The 21,151-nt window shown below is 42.1% G+C and overlaps 2 protein-coding genes and 1 non-coding gene across 4 annotated transcripts in view; 2 read left to right on the top strand and 1 right to left on the bottom strand.

Moving 5' to 3' along the window:
- The window catches only part of PARG (poly(ADP-ribose) glycohydrolase), a 62,012-nt gene extending 56,586 nt beyond the window's left edge, over positions 1-5,426 (bottom strand). The window contains exons 1-2 of one of the 2 annotated variants that reach the window (XM_005481554.4): positions 5,056-5,426; positions 2,113-2,179 (exon numbers count right to left, since the gene is read on the bottom strand). In XM_005481554.4, coding sequence (XP_005481611.2) covers positions 2,113-2,179; positions 5,056-5,191 — 203 coding nt within the window. In that variant the 5' untranslated portion in view covers positions 5,192-5,426. The remainder of the gene's footprint in view (positions 1-2,112; positions 2,180-5,055) is intronic. The other variant, XM_014275558.3, reaches the window with a different exon arrangement.
- Positions 5,427-5,453: 27 nt separating this feature from the next.
- Positions 5,454-21,151, top strand: part of LOC102071930 (mitochondrial import inner membrane translocase subunit Tim23) — a 21,719-nt gene continuing 6,021 nt past the window's right edge. The window contains exons 1-6 of the mRNA XM_005481555.4: positions 5,454-5,614; positions 6,052-6,110; positions 8,957-9,050; positions 9,268-9,352; positions 11,547-11,605; positions 14,167-14,277. Coding sequence (XP_005481612.1) covers positions 5,518-5,614; positions 6,052-6,110; positions 8,957-9,050; positions 9,268-9,352; positions 11,547-11,605; positions 14,167-14,277 — 505 coding nt within the window. The 5' untranslated portion in view covers positions 5,454-5,517. The remainder of the gene's footprint in view (positions 5,615-6,051; positions 6,111-8,956; positions 9,051-9,267; positions 9,353-11,546; positions 11,606-14,166; positions 14,278-21,151) is intronic.
- Positions 10,846-11,047, top strand: LOC113460888 (small nucleolar RNA SNORA74). Its single transcript, XR_003382764.2, has one exon. It is a non-coding gene; the product is annotated as a small nucleolar RNA SNORA74 (small nucleolar RNA).

Here is a 21,151-nt window from a genome sequence, read left to right as displayed (position 1 = left end):
CTCCAGATAAAAAAAAAACCTCTAGAAGTTGTGAAAAAGTCCTCCATAACTTTTATTTTTATCCGTTAAATACAATGAGCAAGGAAATCAATGATTTTATGGCCATTCCCTCAGAGCTACAAATTCCTCAAAGAATAGGCTGCAGCAGTCCAAAGTCTCCTATTACTTCCTCACTTTTATAAACAGCCCATGACTTTAAAAAAACTCCATACAAAAGCTCAAGTGTAAAATATATTTCAAACTGCCAATAGAAATTAAAAGCTACATTAAATCAGGAGGTTTTTAAGAAAAAAAATAACCTGATTTGTCTTCGTGTAAGGCAGGGCAGGATAGAAACATTTCCTAATGATAATACAAGGAAATTAATTGAGTTTTGCATGACCAGATGTCAGAAATTAATTTCGCATTTACATACTTTATGTGTCACATAATTTATGTGTCACTGTATTGATAAAGAAAATTACTTAGAGGACACATGGATATTAAAAAAAACCCTGACTACTCTTGGTGAATCCACCACTCTGAACACTATTTCCTCCTGCATGTATTGTTACTGTATACTCCCAATGCAAACTGAGCACACTGAACCCTGGTCACTGCCCAGCTTCCCATTTACACTCACTAAGAAAAGATACAATTACCACACCATCCTAAATTCAGCCTCTGGACATTTTAATAGACTATAGATTCCTGAAGGCATTAACTTTCTCCATGAATGGTAACAGATCCTCTTCTAAATGACCACTCAGAATAAGCAGAGATGATAGCTTGGAAGCGCATCCACACGATGATTATTTGAAAACAAAAGGATTTTTGAGTGCTTTATTTCATAATTTAGCTTCCCATGTATGCATTTATTCCTACAAATTTTGATGAACAAAAACAAGAGTTCATACTGCTGCCATCTCAATTACTCTTTAAAGGTATTGACAATATCTACTGCCAACTTGAGAAATTAAATCTAACACAAAGACAAACTTAAACTAAAATTATGATGTTAACTGCAATAGAAAGCACGTGAAATGTTTACACAACAAATCTGCTTCTTAAAGTTGCCAAGGCTCTAATCTGTCAGCAAGGATGGAGAAGGGCATAGAAGAGCAATGCTCTAAAGAGAATTTTAAAAAATTAAAATAATTCATTTCCTCCTTAAGAATCCTCTTGACTTGATTTAGTGGAACCTGTATGCCTGCAATTAGTCCTGCATACTTCTGTATTAACCACTATCACAAGTCCTCCCAACTATTTTTAGCACTGCTATGGACTTGGGTCTCTATTTATTAGCAAACACCAAAGAAAAATAAATCAGCACATTTACAACTGTAACTACAGAAAAAAAAAATCTGATATTCCTCTGCAGCAGACAGCGAAGCTCTTTGGAGTACAACTTTAAGGCAGCTGTGCAATCCCTGCTCCTGACAGACCACATTAGTTGAAAATATCAAACTTTACCTAGTATCATTCAGTAGCAAAAATTTGTAACATCTTCCATTAAAAAAAAAAACTTCAATGTACATTGGAGCACCTATAAATTCTAGCTGTAATTAAACCAAACTACACATGTTTAAACTACACTTGCAGTCCAATGAGACAAACCAAAACAGATTTTTGCCTGTAAATTTACAACAGTGAGTTGATTACAGGATTATCAGTGCAAATATGCAACTGCTAGTTTGTTTGACATAGTGCCCTATGTCAAACAAAAATGAAAGCAACACTTCATCAAAGACATAGTCTGGTACTACAACTAAATTGATCAAGTGTACTTCCATTGGAAGCAACACTCCCACTTTGCCTTTCCCTGCTCCAGGTTCCCATCTTTTGCTTTGCAGCAGCAAATATATTTATTCACCTAAACAGTGACATGCTTCAGGAATCTATGTCAGCAATAAGTTTGGCCTTGGGTGTTTAGGGAGGATGGGAGGGGCACTAGTTAGCTGTTTGTAGTGAAAGTATCTGCTCATTACTCAAGAGGATGCACCAAGGCAAGGAAAGCAGCAGAAATTGGGGCTGCCTCCATTTAGCCAGCTGCACTGGCAACCTGCACTCCCAGCTCCCACCAGGCCCCTCAGAGAACACACCTTCTGAACAAGTTTATGTTGTGCTTTTTACCTTTTGGACTCCGTTGTCTTGGGTCCTTTATTCTCCAACCAACTGGTAATTGTCTGCTGTTTACAAACTGAAAACCACAGTTCACTGTTACTACATGAAACATGATAAAACTGCAACATCATTGCATATGAAAAAGATAACTTGTATTGGGTGAAGATAAAAACACCTCCAATTAAGCCTTCATTAGCATCTCTGCTATAGGGAGCATCCAGACATTAGCAGTATTAAAACTACATGTGATGCAGTATTTAATTTGCATCACTCAGCATCTGTAGGTTTTGTAATTATATTTATAAATTCCAGGCATGGTATATGGTGGGATTTCTTTCCTCCAACCTTTTTTTAAAATATAATTAAAAGGTTAAAAACATACAATGAATGTGTAGAATTCAAAGAAAACAACCAAAGGAACTTGAACTTTCTAGCTCCCATCATTACCTTTAATCACCACCACAGTGAGCCCCAAAAGCTTCTGCTGATTTTTGGAATAAAGAGGCAACATAACATAACTTAAAATCAAAAAAGAACAAACAACAAGGCACCTTTGAGGACCCATCCAAGAACTTTATTTGTATGTAGCATAGTGTGAAACATGAAGCTCAATATAAGCATGGCACACCCTATAAGTGACAAAGGAAAGGACTTTTCCTTTCTCCTCCATCCATAAAGTTTGAAAAGCTTTTCAATGCTTACTTTCCTAAACAGCAACAAAACGAAGGACACAATTTCTTCAGATTTACTACCAATACCTCAGTTCTTATTGGTGTGTTGCTGCAGGTCACACAAGGTGTCAATAGAACAGCAACATGTGAATTAATTATGCAGAGACTTGGAGGAAAATGGGGAGAAAAAATTCAAAGTAATTCCTTCAAAACTGGAAAACAGTCTTTATTAGTAGAAGTAGAATAACTAACTTTATTAGTTTTGTTGTTGTTATTTAAAGATATTCTGCAAATTTGGCAACTTAGCTACAATTCCCTCTCTTTCCACGTGCCAAGAGAAAGCACCTCCCTGGCACTGCTGACTGTGCAAGGTGTTTGCTGCCTGCTTTCAGCTGGGCAAGGAACAGCTCGAGTGCCTCACTGTAACAACAGTTTTGCAGAACTTCAAAGCCACTAAATCATGCCTGGCTCTTCTGATTCGGAGGATGGAAAGTCTCAGCAGCCTCCTGCCAATGGAGGTTGTGTAACTTGTAACAAAGATGGCTGAGGCCAGAGGTTACTTATGAGACATTGTTTCACAAACGCTTTCCCCAACATTCAAGGCCTTGAACACTCTTACACAGCTGCTTCTCAAACACCCTCATCAGAGGATGCCACAAGTTTTAGAAGTAATCTCCAAAAAACACTAAAATCATTTTCAGTTATTCTGCAATGGCACAAACAACAAGTGCAAATATTTTTATTTCCAAAGAGTCGCTAACCTTAAATCTAGTAGTTATTCTGATTAGCAAATTTCACCCTCTCCTAACATTTGAAGTGTTAATCCAAATTGCCTACAGGTAAGCAGCCAAAAAAAAAACCAGCAAACACAAAAATCTGAAGAGACATGTTAAAACATGGGACAAATAAACCTCTTCAAAGGCAGCTGACTACCTCTTGAGGTGTAAACTTGTGCTCAGGAAGAAATACTTATTCATTAGTACAATAAATAGAAATTATGGCAGCAGCACCAGAATAGAACAAAATGGCTTTAGTTTGAACTTCAACATCTGAGCAGCCACCTAAGCCCTCCAACCAACATAACACACATCACTTTCATACTTCCAGCATGGCTTTTTGCTACAGATAAGGTGGTGGGAACAAGAGGCAACAAAAAGACAACCCATGCTAATTCTCAGAGTAAACAGAACTAGACTTTGCTGCTTTTTTTGTTTATGGCATATTTATTTCTACTCAAGATAAATGAAACCATTCCCATAAAACAAATCATCCCCTACAATCTACCTTTGAGGAAAACACTCTAATTTTCAGAAGATTCTCATTTACTCTGTAGGAGTGTATACCTCTAACTCCAAACTATCCTCTACTCAAAGCTAGTTAGGGCTTAGTGAGGTTTAACTCATCATCTGCAGATGACAGCAAATCTGTTTGGAGCCTTTTTCCCTTTCCATGCATTTCTTACTATTTCTGAAAGAGGTGCGTTAAAAATTTATTTTGACAGCGTTAGCTCCAAAGAGAAAACAAAACTAAGACAGCCACGTGGGAACTTCGCCTACACAGCCCTGTTGGGCGGCAGGAGGAGCAGCCACCGCACCCATGGGGCCAGCGGCGCTCCAAGCTGGCAGCCGCGTGCTTGTGTGAGCTCCTGTCACTGCTCTGGGCTCTGCCTGTGTGACAGCCTGGCACAACCCCGCTGACTGCCTTTTATCCCGCAGGAAATACCTGTCCCTCTCTTGTGGAACACGCTACCTTTAGAGGCTCACACCTCTCGTCGATGATTTGCACTATGAGCGGAAACTTGCAAAGAATCAGGCACAAAAGCGGTGCAAAGATCCTGCAAGGGGAAGCACGGGCACTGATCACACCACGGGGCTGGGACACAGGGGACACGCTGGCAGTGGGAAGAGGAGCTAGAGACAATTCCAGCCCGAAGAGGAAGGGCAGCTGCGGGGAGGCTCCGTGCAGAGGCACACGCGGTCCCCGCCGCCCAGAGCTGCCCGGGCCGGCAGCAGCTCGGCAGAGACGCCCTGAGCGGCGGAGAGGGACACGGAGACCCGGAGCCTCCGGCCCGGTCACCTCCTGCTGCTCTCGCCCGGCCCCAGCGGGCAGGTCGGGCTGGCGGGGGGCGCCGAGCAGCGCTCCCAGCTGGGGCCGGCTCAGCGCAGCCCAGGCTCCGCCGCTGTCCCGCACCGCACAGCGAGCAGGAGGCGGAGGCGGCACGGCCGCCAGCGAGCCCCCCTCCGCGCCCGGCCGCTCCCGCCGCCCCGGGGCCGCTACAAACCTTTGTTCCCCACGGCGGTGGCGGACCTACTGCCCCCGGGCCCCTCCTGCCGCTCTCCCTGGGAGCCGCCGCCGGGGCTGCCGGGGCCGGACCGGGCTTTCTTCCGCGGGGGTTCCCGCCCGCAGCCCGCGCTCATCCTCGGCGGGGCCGCCCTGCCCGCCGGGGCCGGCCAGCACCCGCCCCCCGGGGACGGCGCGACGCTGCGGCAGCGGCTCCGCCCGTCCGCATCCTCCGTGCCGCACGCCGGGCTCTTCCCAAGGCGCGGGGGGCGCGGCGGGGCCGGGAGCGAGCGGCGTCCGGCGAGCGCGGCCCGGCGCTCGAGCAAGATGGCGCCCGGCGCGCCTCACCCCGTCGCCATGGCGACCCGCAAAGCAGCGGGGCCGGGCGGCGCTTTGCGGCGCTTTACGGCGGCGCTTTGCGGCAGCCGTTGGTTGTGGCGAGGGCGGCGGGCGCGGGGCCGCCATGGAGGGCGGCGGGAACTCCAAGGGCACCGGGCTCGGCGGCCTCTTCGGCGCCGGCGGGCTCGGCTACTCGCACGCCGACCTGGCCGGGGTGCCGCGTGAGTACCGGGCCGGCCGGCCCGGGGGGGCGGTGTTCGCGCAGTGGCGGCCTCAGGGCCGGGTGGCCGGCACCGGGAGCGGCGGCGGTGGCGGTGCCGGGATCACGCGGCCCTGAAGGCTCCGCCGCCGCCCAGCCGCGGGGGCCGCTCCCCACCGCCCGCACCTCCCGGCGTGGGCGCGGAGCTGCCAGGCCTCGGAGGGAGGGCCGCGTGTCGCTATGGGCGCCGGTCACTGGGACACCGCGATCGCCTCGCCCCGGCCGCTCGCTGCCCGGAAAGGGAAAGGGGAACGGGGCAGCTGCGGCCGGTGCCGCCTCTGAGGGAGTCGGGCAGCTTAACGGCACAATGTCCCCTCCTGCCACGCGCGAGAGCTGCCCGGTTTTGCCTTACAGGATGTGAATTGTTGGTGTTAAAATGTTCTGTGTTTTTCCTTTTAGTAACTGGGATGAGCCCTTTGTCACCGTATTTAAACTTGGACCCCAAGTACCTAGTGCAGGTGAGAAGGTGGCGTTAATTTATTGTGTTGAACTCGATTTCAGTATTTGCATAGTTACATGAGCACCTCAAACTGAAGCCTTGAACTGAAGAACGGTGGAAAGCAACAATTTTTTCAGTATTGTCCTTAATACTGAAAAAACCTTGAAGTGCTGTGACATCTAGAACAAAATGAGCGCTGATGATGCAGAGGATAGGTAGGGCTGTTGTGTCAATGCAAGCCTGCTGCTGTTGGAAAGAGATCTCCCTCCCTGCCTTGAGGCAGGCAGCCCAACAGCACCTCACACAAGTTCTGGCACTGCTCACACCTCCACTGAGCCCCTTCAGTCAGTAATTGCAGCCAGAATCTCTCCCCTCTTTTCACGGATGAGTTTTCTAAACTGTGACAAGTTCCATCAGTTTACTGAGTTGTTCAGCCAAGCTCCAGATCTGATAACAGGCTTTGCCATCACAGCAGTTGCACATTTCGCATCACTGTCTTTATGTCTTTACCCAGCTGAAGGGAGACCAACATGAAATAAAATTTCCTGGTTTATTCTATAGAATAATGTAGCTGTCATGCTTGTACATCTTAACATCAGTTGATATAAAATGAGACTATCATAAGGAAAAAAGTATTTTAAATCAAGTAATGATTTCCATTTTCATAAATATTAACTGTAGCTAAAAACGTTAATCTAACTCAGATGCATGTCAATGATTTTATTTAGTTAGTGTTTTTTTACATACATGGCTGATATTATCTGAGAACATGATGTTTTCTGAAATGAGCAGTTTAAGGTCAGCAGTTGCATGGTGCCTGCTAAGCTCTGTGCCTGGTTCCATGGCACCCTGGGTCACTGTTTCTTTGTAAGTGGAAGCTGTGCATGCAGTTCTGGGGCTAGAAGCTGTTGTAGTGTGGGTTACAATGTAGCATTCCCAGAAGGATAGAACACCACGGCTGTGTCTCTGCTGGGAGTGGATTCTGTACTGTGGCTGCTGCTGTTGAGTGGTCAGAAAGTCTAAATAATCTCAGCTTCTATCTCCAAAAACACTCTCTCAAGTGGTTTTGTTCAGTTAGTAGGTTTTCTGAGAATATGTTGGTGTTAAAAATGGTATAGCAGGTATTTTGGAACAAAGTGCATACTAAGAGATTTTTAGAAACAGAGATGTTTGCTTTAAATGCAAAGGTGTTGGCATTAGTGCCATGAAACACTTCTAAAAATACTTATTGATGTAACACTAGAGGCTGCAGTCTGTTGTAACACTTCCCTGCCCTTCGTGTTTAGCTCTAGTGTGTTGAAGTAACAAAAGTAACAACAAAGTGCATTGAAATAAAAGGGAATTCTTTTTTTTTTACCTGAACAAGTTGCCCATACAAGATGAGGTCTCTTCCTTAGAGAATCACAAGACATGGGAATGGCTCTGAGTGCCCAGCACTGACTGACCTTTCTTTTAGCAATGGGGGTTGTACTAAACAGTCTCCACAGGTTCCTTGGGCTCTAAATACTGAAGGAAAAAGACATAGCTAATATTTCAGAGTATAAGAGGTCTTCCCATAATAACTAATGGTACACTGGTACTCGTTACCTTAAACCCCACATTTTTGGTTGGTCCATGAGTGCAGGCATGGAACAAGAGGTTTTTGCAATGCTGTCTTGCCTGCAGCAGGTAATAGGTGTTATAAATGTGTGTGGCAGCCTTTGGCAGAAGCCTAGAGGATGGGCTCTGGAGGTTGCCTCTAGGAACTTAGATGTTACACGGACAAGGATTGCTTCATCTTGACTTTTGGGACAGTAGTGAAAACTGTTAGAAACTGCTAACTTGTGTAAACACTGAATTTCTCCAGCTGTCTAGTTACAAGCAAGAGAGAAACCATACTGTAGATTCATTTTATTGATAACACTATTGACAATTTTAGGAGCTATTTTTTTCTGTATTGCCATTCAATTCAGTCAAGTGTGGGCCAGTAAAACCTCTTAGAATGCATTTCCTTGAGCCTGCAGCTGTTGGAGTCATGCATCAGTTAAGCAGGGATGGATAAAACTGTGACTGGAAAACACAGAAGCTTCAAAGAGATCTGCTGCTTTAGCACCTTATCAACACCAGGCATCTTCAGTGTCTGCTACTGAAGAAATGCCTTGGCACACCTTTTTTCTACACAAATGCCAATCTCTCCAGGCCATTTCTGTAGCTTTTTAGACCACTGTTTTGCAAGAACACAAGCATGTCCCTGTGGGACAAAGATGGACAAGTGAAAAATTAACCAACCTCACATATTTCATGCCTGATCATCATTAGTTTTGAGTGTATTCCTTGCATTTTTCACATCCTTAAATAGGTCGCTTATTTCAGTGCAAGGGATACTTATTTTCATAAAAAGGCAGTTTTTGTTTAGTATCAAAGTAGTGGGAAACTTAATTAATGCATTATTGTATCAGACTGGGCTGCTCTGTGAGAAAACAGTGCTATGTATCACACAACAGGAATGTTTTTAGAAGGCTTGTGTTGCCTGCTGCAAGATGTAATTAAGCAAATAGTCATTAAAAACAAAAACAACAACCCACACAGTATGAATTCCTTGGCTGACTGATGTAATTTATAAAAAGTTAGCACAGCTAGGGAGAAAAAAAACCCCAGTCAATTGAACTTTTTACAGGCCTTTTTCATGCTTAGTACTCTATACATACATGGTGTGTATAATATACACATGGTGTATTCCATCTCTGTGCTACTGTAGGCAAGAAGTTTCCAGAAATACTCATCCATCCTTAGTTTATTGCATGGATTAAAGAAAAAAATTAATATGGCTTACATTTTGAACTGGACTTGGAAAATACAAAAGTATTTGTTTTTGTTTTCCCCCAGGATACAGATGAGTTTATCTTGCCCACAGGAGCCAACAAAACTCGAGGCAGATTTGAGCTGGCCTTTTTTACCATTGGAGGATGTTGCATGACAGGTAGGTGGTTGTGGTCTCCACTTTTCCCAGCTCTCCAATTAACACCTGTGCACTACAGTGATGGATGAGATTGGAAATGTCTTGTTCTGCAAGGCATTGTCTGTTCTAAAGCAAAGAGATACTTGATTTTAGCTTATACACTGAATTCTGTTCTCAGTATTTGCTTCTAGTATTGTTATTCTTCTTAAAAAGTAATAGCTGTTATTATTCCAACTAGGGGCAGCATTTGGTGCACTGAATGGTTTGAGACTTGGCTTGAAGGAGACACAGAACATGGCATGGTCAAAACCTAGAAATGTACAGTAAGTGTTCCATCTAAAAAAAAATGTACTTCTTAGTGACAGAATTGCTTCTGCCAATTTATACAAGGTTAGATCTGAATATACTGCAAAAATAAATGGTTTGGTTTTTTTTTTTTCTTCAGTGGGGACAAATGGGAGTCAGTATTTGTCTTGATCAAGTTATTACATGTTTTTAGTTACAATGATGTTCAGGTCAACCTTTTTGCTTTTTGTTTGGTCACAATCAGTGTGTCCTATGACTTACCTTAAATATTTGAGAAATAATTACTACTTTGATGTTTACTAAAAATGTACTTCAAAGTCAAAGCAGTTTTTATATGTAGAAGCATTCCCAGAAGCTGTAGTGTTTACTTGCAGCTATTTTTTTGCTCTAATTTATCTGAGCACAACTCTCCCTTCTTTCCCAAGATTTCACAAGCAGGACAAGATTCAAATGCAGAGCTGGGCCTGCCTGGATTTGCATTAGGGCTGACATTGGTGTGTGCTGCTGAGCAGGCATTGCAGGGGGAGCTGCTCTGGGTTATGGATCCAGGAGCACCCATGGCATTGCTGTGTTTTCACCTTACCTGATTGTTCAAAAGAACACAGCAAAGATAGGAACATTTGTTTCTACAGGTGGCCTCCTCTTAAAATAATGGCAGCTTAGACATAGCTATAGGAGAACCTCAGTGAGAGACATTGGAAACCAGAGGAACAGAATAACTGGGGGAAAGCATGGGAAATTCTCACTCCTGGAATACTTTGGAACAAGGGAGTTTTAGAAGAGTAATTTCATATTTCCTGGTACAGTTTCTATTGGCTCTGCTTCTTTTTAAATTGTTTCTATATTCATCCCTTTCTTTATCAAAATATTCACCACTATAATTATGACTCATTCATTATGCTCTAGATTAACAGAATTGTATTTTAGGGTTTGAAATGAGCAGAGTTGGAGAAGGCCATGATGTTAAACACAAACTTTGGCAGGTCAAGCCCAGGAGGTGGCAGTCAGTGCACACACTGCTCTTATCCTGGCTCTACAAGGCAAAGGTCTGCTGAAGGTCATCACCTCCCAACAGTGCATTAGGGTCTGGTTTTCCCTCATCAGGTGCAGAGAACAGACTTACTTAGCTAGGTTTCTTCCAAATTTATCCTTAATGTACACATATTTATTTATTAATGAAATTTAATTTTGCTGTTATACACTTGTCATCAAATACCTTACAGAAGACCATGGTTGTTAGAATTACTGATTCTTTTATCAATTCACAATGAATACAGAGTTAAAAGGTGGGGGCTGTAATTAAGGAGAGATTATCAATTGCCTGGCTTAGATTTTTTTTTCCCTCTTGTTTCAAAATGAAATGTTCCATTATTGTTTTGTTCATTGCCTAACCATATTTAGTAATGACCTGTGTCCTAATGAAAACTGTAAAAAAAGGAAAAACAATAGAAAATTAAATCAGAAGGAACTTAAAGCAATTAAAGTGTCAGACATGAATTTAAACTTCAGTTCCAGTGGTAGTCAGCTGTCCAGAGCAATACCATGCCTGTGATAGTGTTACACTGCTGGGAGATAAAGATCAGTCATTTCTTCTGGCTGCTGTTGTCACCGTTCTGGAGACAGCTGGTACCAGCAAGGATGGCATTGTGCTTCTCTGAGAGCGCACTAAGGGTTCTCTGTTCCTCCTTGGTGCTAGTCTGGAAGCCTACACACAGAGCAGACACACAGACACCTCCTGGCCTTCTGCTGGGTGCACAGATGGGATTGGGAGGCACTGAATCTTCCCTTCCTGACCTACTGCACTCCACACTTGCTTTTTTGCCCACACCATTTGCTCAGGCATCCCCACACTCCCTGCCACAAGGTCCTTGTAGGGAACACTGAGGCTTTCTTGGAGACCTTTTACCCAGCTAACTCTGCATAAGTGTGTCAGTTATTCCTGGAGCTGTGTGGGGTCACCATGTAAGGAAGGACAACTTGGGTTAGAAAGTCACCTGAAGGGAAGAGACTTGAGTCTTGGTGAGGGTCAAGAGAGAAAGATTTTTTTAAGACTTGACAAGACTGAATATTTGCTTTCAAAAGCTTTTAGTTCTTCATTGCAGTATTGTTAACCACATATATAGTGTAAACACACAAGCCCTACTGTCATAAACATTGCCTTGATGTAAACAGAGTGCTAAAGGTTCTCATAGCTCTTTAACTCCTTTACAGAATTCTAAATATGGTGACAAGGCAAGGAGCATTATGGGCTAACACTCTGGGATCACTGGGTAAGTAAAGTCATTCTTTCATTGGGAAAGCAACTTAAAGCTGTATTGTGGGAAAGTGTATTTGTGTATTATCTGAATAAGAGTGTTCTCTAAATTTTCATTATTAAATCCATCAGGAAAAAGCACAGGTTTTTTCTTTGGGGGCTTGAGAGTATTTCAGTAGACATAAAAATGGAAATTTAAGGCTGAAATAGGATTTGCAGCATAAGGAGCCAAAAGCCTTTAATTAAAACCCAAATTTTTTACTGTATTATAAGCATTATTATATTTTTTACTATATTAAAATTCTAGCTATATCAGAAATAAGTAGGAATTGCTGATAACGTTTGTGTTAATAAATTCCAATTAAATTACAACTTAAATCAAAAAACAGAATTTAATATTTCTGAAATAACTTAATAACCTACATTGAGACTCTTTAGCCATGTGATCAATTGCCTAATGTTTGTTTCCTGTTGAAGTCAGCAAAATGTTTATGTGAGGAAGAAATGTGATAGTCAGTACAAAGGTTTATCCTTTAAATGATGGTACATTAGCAAGGAAAATCACATGTGGTACACTGACTCTAAACCTAAATGCTGCTAATAACTAATGTGGGTTAGAAAGAAAGAGAAAAGAAAATGACCAATAGCCTGATGTATCAGAAAAAAACTTGTATGAACTGAGATTTGGGTGGGAGGGGAAAATAAAATCACATCAATTGCCTCAGAAAAACAAGATTATTACATAAAAGTCAGTGAAATAACTAATGGCCTAGAAATTACAATCCCCTCTCATTCTTAAAAAATGAAAACTGATGCACAAGATTTAAAAGGAGACATCTAAAATTGATTAGATTATTTTGAAGAAAAATAATGATGGAACTCGTCCTAGAAAGCTGTAGTTGGTGTTAGCAATATTTAAATCAGAGGCTACATCATGTTACAACCCAGTCTACCTCTGTTTGACTTTTGAGAAATGCAGCAAAGTACAGGCTAAGTTGCATGGATGACATTTCTTTTCAGTCTTATTTCTGAAGAGCAGATTAACTGCCATTTAATTGAGGCATTAGCTTTTGAGACATTGTATAGAGGGCATGGTTAGAGGGAAGATTCTGAGCTACAGCAAGAAAGGCATTTTTTCTATAAGCAATGCATATGTTGCCTGCTGAATTTTATGGGTCATTTTCTGTTTGGATTTTTTTCCTTTTTTTTGTTCCAAGTCTAACAAAAACATGTCTGAGAACTGAGATGCAGGCACACTGCAGTTCAAGGTTTCATTTGAGTGACACATTAACAGGTTTTTCCAGCTGTGTTTGAAGAAAGATTACTCAAGAAAATGTTTGTGCATTCCAGTAACAAATTGTTATTTTTCTGACAAAATATGGCCTCCAAAATTACAGACTTAAGCAGAACTTTATATTTGGGATTCTAGTAGACCTCTTTCTTGTCCTAGCTACCAGAGAAATTCCTTTCAAGGAACTGAATTATTTTTGCATCTTACTTTACCTTGTGCAGCCTATCTGTACATCAGAGATTCTTTTTGTTCAGGAACAGAATGACAAAAATTGTGAGTCATCACAGAGGCAACGTCTGTGTGGAACTGTTTGAAGAAATTATGTTGAATTCAGCTTTTCCTTCCCTCATTGCTAATCTGCTTGCTGCTAAGAAAAACTGAAATCCCCTTGCTTGTGCTGAATGGAGAATGATGCTGCTCTTAACTCATTGACATTATTGTGGTTGCTTATGAAGGATTTACTGCCTTTTAGCAGAAGGAAAGATTTCAAATTCTTGGAGGAAAAGGAACAAAATAAATGCCATTGTCTTTGTCACTTCAAAATGGTGACATACTCTACTATTCTTTGCCAGAATGAAATATGAGTGTATCATGAGGGGTGAGGATGAGGAGTGGGCTTTTCCTTTTATCAAAATGTATAAATGATAAATGCATCCATGCTAAAAAGCCCATGCATTTCTCTTCCCAGTTCTTTCCAGGACAGTCCCTAAAGTTATCCCAAAGAAAAGGCCCTCTAGGGATAAAGATTTCATGCACAAGCAGAAGTGAAACAGCTGTAAATGTCAAATCCCAACCATTCTAATAGTCATTTTTAAAAGAAACAAAGCTCATTATATTCCAGCTCTTGGTAGTATGAGCTGAATGCTGTACTTAACTCACATTTCATCACTGTCACACATGGACAGCAATTTTCTCTACCTAGAAAGTGCTGGGTTTCATGTCATCCACAGAAGACAGGATGAAACAGCCAGTACAAATTTAAACACTGAATTTTGAAACAAATTTGAACTAGCAAAATAAGCTTAAACTTCAGTCAGTGCTTTATAGCACATATTGTCATGAAGAATGCTACTTTATAACCAAACTGTAGCTCAAGAAAGAAGGAATAGCTATCAGGAAGAGATTTGGAAAAGAAACACCAAAGATGGGATTTTGCAGAGGATTCCCTTCAAATAAGCAGAAAATCTGTTCTTCAGAAGCATAGTCTAAATAGCTACACCAAGCCTGGATTCTAAGCTTTGGGTCTCAGACCATGGAAGGTTTTTTTAATCTTTTTTTTCCCTCAGCTCTACTTTACAGTGCATTTGGAGTCATCATTGAAAAGACACGAGGTGCAGAAGATGACCTGAACACCATAGCTGCTGGAACCTTGACAGGAATGCTGTACAAAAGCACTGGTAGAGTAGCAAAATATTTCTCCTTTTCCTTCTCTAGTGCTTATCCTAGTTATTAGGATTCTCATCACTTTTACTAAACAATGTCCTGCTCTCAAAATTGACAGTGTAAAAATGGCTGTTAGCTCAGTGTCCCCTAACCCACAATGCTTTTCCCCCAGCTAAGGCTACCTAAAGAAAACTTGCACTAAAAAAAGAAAATCCAGCTGAATTAAATTTGATTCTTTGCAACTGCACAGGACTGACAGTAACCATGAGAGTCAAATTATGACTGTTGTACATGTATACTGAACAAACAGTCATTTTTTTCCTCACATATACAGTGGGGTTGTATAAAATACATACCCACATCATTCCTAGCCATGCTTTCAGCACTAGCAGGAATAAATGTAGTTGTTTCTCAAGTCCATGAGTGGATGCAGGCAAATGGGAGCTATCTTGCAAAGTGAATGGGGACAGGGAAGGAAAACACAGAACACAGAGATTGATTGCATGAAGATCAGACTTACTACAAGTGATCCATGTGACAGTAATTCACATGATAGTGGTACCTGGAGCTGCAGAAACCCTACATACAGAGAAATTGATCTATTTATTAAATTATTACTTAGATTTTTCATGAAACTGTTGTCTTGGGGTAGGATTCTAGTCTTTGCATAGTGGTCAAAACCAACAAAAAAGGTTATTTGAGAATAGCATGGATTTAAGGTGGGACTGCTGATGCAAACTGAATTGTTTGCAGGAGAGAGGCTCTGACCTTCATCAGCAAAATGGCTGCCAACACATGTTCCAAGTTTAACAGTTGGAAGTATCTGTTTTAGAGGATTCCTGGGTTCCACAGGTTGACATTAGCACATGGAAAAAAGTTTTATGTTTTAAGTTACTCAGTAAATGTTTGGCTGCATGACTCACGTGCACTTTATGGAGGAGATAATGCAAGAACTGACCTATGTACTTTTGCATATCTAACTGGGCCTCAGTGTCAGAACAGTGTTCCTGAAGGCTTTCTTCTTTTTTTAGGGTAAAACACTTTGAGTAACTCTATTTGCCTGATGGCTTAGACTACCTGAAGCCACAGATAATTGGCTGGAACAGCCTTCATAAATATGAGACTCTTAACTTTGCACGAGCACATTGCTCTCCTGTAATCCATTTCTTCCTTGGGATTTCATGAGTGATGTGACAGATTACCAAGAACAGCTGGAAAGGGTAGCATATAGAAGCCTAATATTTTCTGTAGGAGTTTATTAATGAGGAGAATTGTCATCTAATACTTGAGCAGAAGCATCCCTCTTACCTTGCAGAAGTATAGAGCTGGCATTATGTGTAATATTTTTTTGGCACAGTGCAACCAGAGATAACTACTCCAGTCACATGCACAGTCATCTGACACTACTAAGGTTTTTATTACCAGAGCACAGTGGGACATTTGTTTTGTAACACAAGGTCTACAGAGCTAATGGCAGTCCTTATAAAGGCAAATGAAGTCAGTAAATCTCTATTCATTACAATATTGTATTTCAAGTGTGTGTTGTGCCTATGAACCATAGTGCAGAGAAACTGCTGCCTCTCCTATGCCAGAGCACCTTTTCCTATTCTGTATGGTAAAACTTACAAGTTCTTCCTTTACACTGCATCAGTGTACATATTTACCTTAAAACCTGGAATATTTAAACCATATTTAAACCATGCAAAAGATCAGCAGACATCTGACACATCAAGACTGTAATAATTACCTGTACTACATGGAATGCCATGATGTGTTGGCATTAAGAAAAGGAAAATGTAAAAGTTGTCAAGGACTCTGAGTTATAAATCTCCCTATTTCAGTGTCAGATAGAAGCTCACACAAACATGCCACTGCAAATTAAGGTTGCTCTGTAGTCCACAGGGGGTGGATAGAGAGTTGCAGGTAGTGCTATTCAAAGACTCAGATTTCCCACTTCCATCATTCCTGCTTTGTAAAGAGATCAGGAACAGACTTAAGAAGAAATGGGAAAATGTATGGCAAACGTAATGCACTGATGGAGGAATCACATCAGAATCTGTTCTGCACTGCAATACACTCCTGTGAACACTGCAAAACCTAGACTGAATCTCTGAAACCAATGATTAAGCATCTGATGAGTGGACAGGAAAAAAAAAAACAGTTGGGAAGACTTTGTGAAGGCTGAGATTTACCCCAAACCGGTCCCAGTTTTCACAATTTGTCCTTGTAGAAGTGTTAATCATTACCAAAATGGCAGCAGTCAAACAGAACCTGCACGTTCTAAAGCCATTGATTGTGAGCACTTCTGTGTAAAGCTACGTGACACAGCTTGTGTGGGAGAAGGTGAGAGGTTTGAAAGCTCTGCAAGTGAGGACAGTGGCAATCCAGCCCTCCCTGCATTCAGGGGCACTGCCATCCCTCACTGAGACTCCCCCTGCAGTGACTGAGGCAGTTCAGTCCCAGTCTCAGCAGGTGAGGGCTGGGCTCCATCTCTGCATGGCTTAGGTCACAAGACACCTCTGGGGTGGGAATGGACAGCTGATGTGAGGAGTTTGGAAACAACTGCTTCATTCATCTGACCAAAGTGATCTCCAGCTTTCACATTTGTTTAAATTTAATGCCACAATTACTGACTAGATTTTAGCCCAAATGCAGCAATAAGAGTACACATTAATTTGTTACACCAGTCTTAAAACTTCATGGGAACAATTTTTTGAGCTCACCACTAAACTTCTACCCAGAACATTCAGTCTGGGTAACAGTTAGAAGAAAACCCTTTGGTTTCCTCTGCCAGTGGCATATGCAATAGAAATGTTACAGCAACTCAGTCAATTCAAGTTTTGCTAAAAGGGGGTCTGATATTCTAAGTCCACAAGGATGGCTTTTCCATTTAATAAGATACTATTTATTCTTCAATTTTAAGCAAATGCAGAAATTAGTATCTGTTATGCCATGTTTTTTCTGATAAATGTTACAAAGGACAAACATATCTTAAAGCAAATGTTCAGCCTCCTTGCATGTGCTTTCAACCTCTTTTCTAAACTGACCATCTTTATTTGGTTTTCTTATCATTGTATTAGTCATAAAAGCAGCAAAGCACCAAACAAAAATGATTGTCACTGTGCATTATGTCACTGTTACACCCTCCCACCATGAAGATGCACGGCTCCAGTTGTCACAAAGGTACAGCTGGCTGAGGCTCCTGCACTCCTCGCCAGGCATGCACATTGATCACTCAGGAAAAGATGGACTAGCTGGGACTTTGGCCTGACCCACTGTGACAGCAATTAATTTCTCACTGGAATTCCTGACAGACTTCAGTAAGCAAAAAAGTTAACCAACCTTTGCCTCTTATCTGAGGGTTACACAGGTTGTAGATGTTCTTTTTCTTGGATTTTTTTTTCCTCTCTTGAGGTTAAGGGTAACAGCACCAAAAATAAACTAATTCCTTGGACAAACTAAATTTACTTTTGTGCAGTAGGACCCAATCCTAGCTTCAGCATCTCATGCCTTTGGAACAATAGATGTTACATAATTTGGTACAGAAATGGTGTGTCTGGAAAGACAGGAACTGCATGCTAGCAATAGCTGAAGGTAGCAGTTGTCATTTTAAGGCCTCAGAACACAACCCTGAAAAGCCAATGTTATGAATTAGGAAGGGCTGAATGGTTTATTGCCAGCAGTAGGATCTGGTGGGAGCTAAAGATCAGTTTTGTGACATCCTGTGGGCAGTTAAGGGCAGCTGTGTTAGCTGACAGCTTCTTGAGCTATAAAAAGCCTGTTCTCTGAGCCCCAATCCATGTTTTTCTTTGGGCCAGACAGGGCTGTTTTCTCATTTCTCTTGCCTGGAGAGGGGGAAGAGCTTTTTGGGGACTGCTGTAGGTACAGTCTAGGATATCTTACTTTTCTGCAGTATTTGGGAAAAAGTTAAGAACTTGCTTGTCATCCCTTAAGTTAAGGACTGTGGGACAGTTTGGAAATTTAAGAACTCCTTTTAACATAACATGTCTGTAGGATTATCAGTCAAACGATGTTTAGAGAAGGGATATTTTTTTAAATCTGAAATAGGGAAGAAGTTAGGACAACATACAAGCAGCACTACAAGTAACAGCTTGTTGAGGCATTCTTAGTTATTGGGGACTGATGTCTAAGAGTATGTGCAGCCACTGAGAGCAGTGCTGCCCAGCCCTGGTAGCCAGGAGCAGTGGGCTCAGAGCTGCAGGGATCTGCAGAGTTTGAGGTGCCATTCATTTACAGTAGCCAAAGTAGCCTCCTGTCAGTCAGCTGCTGCTGCTTTCACTCAGTGACAATACAGCAAATTTTAATCATGTTTGCAAAGGAATTGCAACAGCTCTAGTACTTCCAAACCAGTAAGTTAAATTGTAGATTCCTACTGTTTTTTCTAATTTAGCCTTCATACCACAGTAACTACAGGAAATGTTCCCTCTTTCAAGCTTTGTTGTTTCTGTATTCTAAGCACAATACTGCCTTAGCTGCAGCAATATGAAAATGGAAGATGCTTTTCTGGAATATATCTTGCTTCCAAATAGAACTTTATCAGTTTCCTCAGTAATTTCTGTATCCACAGACCTCCCCACTACTTACAAGATTTCATTAAATGAACCCCATGGAGCATCAGGAGGAAACTCTTGATACTTTCTAACAACATCAGGCCACCCACAGATGTTCAAGCAAATGACTGCGTGATGGTTCAGATGGTCTCATTACTGAGCTTGAATTTGGAGCAAAACTGAGATTGCCTTGGACACTTGAGTTGAGCCCTTTAAACCACTTAAAATTATTTTTGTTCCTGAAGGCCTGGCGGGAAGAGAAGCCGTTTTCACTCAGAGTATGCAAGAGAGATTGAAAGATGGAAAACTAATCACAATTTTAAGATTATTCTTCTATTGTCTGGCATAAGTGGGTCTGAGGTTTTGATGAAGGTATTTGTAATGCTTGCTATTGGATGGTTCTTGCTTTATTAAATTCCAGGAACTATCCCAGGACATTGGAGTAACATTCTGAAAATAGAGACAGTAAGGTTCTAATGGTTCTAACCATGGTTCCCTCATGGTTTTACCTACTGGACAGGTGCAGCTCAGTGTTAGGAGTGGCTCCTGCAGTGCTGAAATGCAGAGCTGTGCTGTTGGAATGCTGTGTGCCATGGCACAGTGTAAGCTGGAGCCTATTGAAATCCATAGAGGAGGGACAATACTTGGAGGTGAAAGAGTCAGCAGCTGAAGGCAAAGAACTAATTTCCCATCTAGGGAGCATCAGATGTACCTTTGGAAACCCACAGCAGTTCTCAACTCTTGTGCAAGGTGCCTCATCTCTAAATACCTGCTTCCAGAAGTGTCTGTCAGCTGGAACCCTTATCTTACTGGGACATGCAAGATTAGGGGCTCAGGGCCATGTTTCAGCAGGGCTTGGCAGGGCAGACTTGGTATCAAAGGCTTGCACAGAATGATTGCAGAGGAGGGGTGGGAACATGTTCTATCATGCAAACACAGCTGGGATGGGAGTGGAGAGTTTCTTTTTCATTTTTGTTAACAAGTTAATATTCACAGAGGCCCTAAGATTTTCTGCCCAGCAGCAGGGCTGTGTTCTAAAGTGCATTACTGTTTGAAGTCTGCCACACATTTACTCAAAGGTAGTTCAGAAATGAGGAGCAACTGCTACCAACAAAAGTCCAAAAACCCCCAACATTTTGTAGCAGAAGCATAGTATAGAAACACTGGTAAAGGAACACTTCTTGCATGTTTTCCTGGATATTTTCCCTCTCAGTCATGCACCTATACCAACTGCACAAGTTTAGTACCCTGTTCATGAAAGATCTCCAGCAATGTCCCTAAGTTGCCTGCAGGCCTGCAGATGGCCTTGGGCCCTGTGGTTGACTTTTGCCAGTGGGTTCAGAGCTGCCATCCTTACCTGGCTGGCTCAGCACATGACAACACCAGTATTTGCTGCAGTAGGAGCAGCACATCTGAAGTCCTCACACATGGATGCTACAAGGCAGCTCAGTGACCTGAGTTTAAGATGTCACCTTTCTTGTACAGCCCTGATTTCACAGAATCCGCAGCCAGGCTTCATCATCCTTCCACTACCTGTTCTTGCATAGGAATAATAGGATTTTAAGGGGAAAGGAGAGGAATTGAACCTGGGGGGTAAGGAAAAAGCCTACAGGAATAGTCATAGTTCTGCAGTGCATCACATTCTGTGGGGATGCTCCACATTTCCTGGTACACCTGATGCTCATGAGCCCCCTTTGGGGGTTCCTGCTGTGATCTCTTGAATCCCAATTTGAACAGCAGAAAATTGGGCTCTAATGTTGTATTCATTTACCCCAGCAGGAATGAGGAGTCAGTATTTTTACAGATTATCTCAAATACTTGTTTTGCACAAAGTGTCCTTTAAATTTCACCTGTGGCTTTTTGCCAGACACCGCTTGCACATGGTTAGTTTTGTGTACCCAGCTGCAAGCCCTTCTTATGAAAAGCTTTTTGTGCAACAAATTCAGGATCAATTAGCAAACACAGAACATCTACATTTGCTTTCCTAAATGCTGATTTAGGCACATAAATCATATTCAGTAGGGCTTTTCTTACAGCTATTGAATTCCCAACAGTTACAGCAATTAGTTCTCAGCCTTATACCCTATAAAAACCTCTCAAATTGTCACAGCTGGTCTGGCAATGAAGTTTCTAGAAACTATGGCTGGACATGGCTTCTAAAACCAAGTCCCACTTCTGCAGCTTCTTGGTTTCATTGCATGCCTGGGCAGTACAGGGAGGTTTAACAACTCTGGTGAAACCTATTTAACCTTGCAGCACAGTGTCAGCCTAGCTGATGCCAACAGCTTGTTGCCTCACTAAAAGCCTAAAGGCAATT

This window comes from Zonotrichia albicollis, chromosome 7 (assembly GCF_047830755.1).
Source record: "Zonotrichia albicollis isolate bZonAlb1 chromosome 7, bZonAlb1.hap1, whole genome shotgun sequence".
NCBI lineage: Eukaryota > Metazoa > Chordata > Aves > Passeriformes > Passerellidae > Zonotrichia > Zonotrichia albicollis.
The sequence above is the reverse complement of the archived record's forward strand: the minus strand, read 5'-3'. Positions and strand labels throughout refer to the sequence as shown.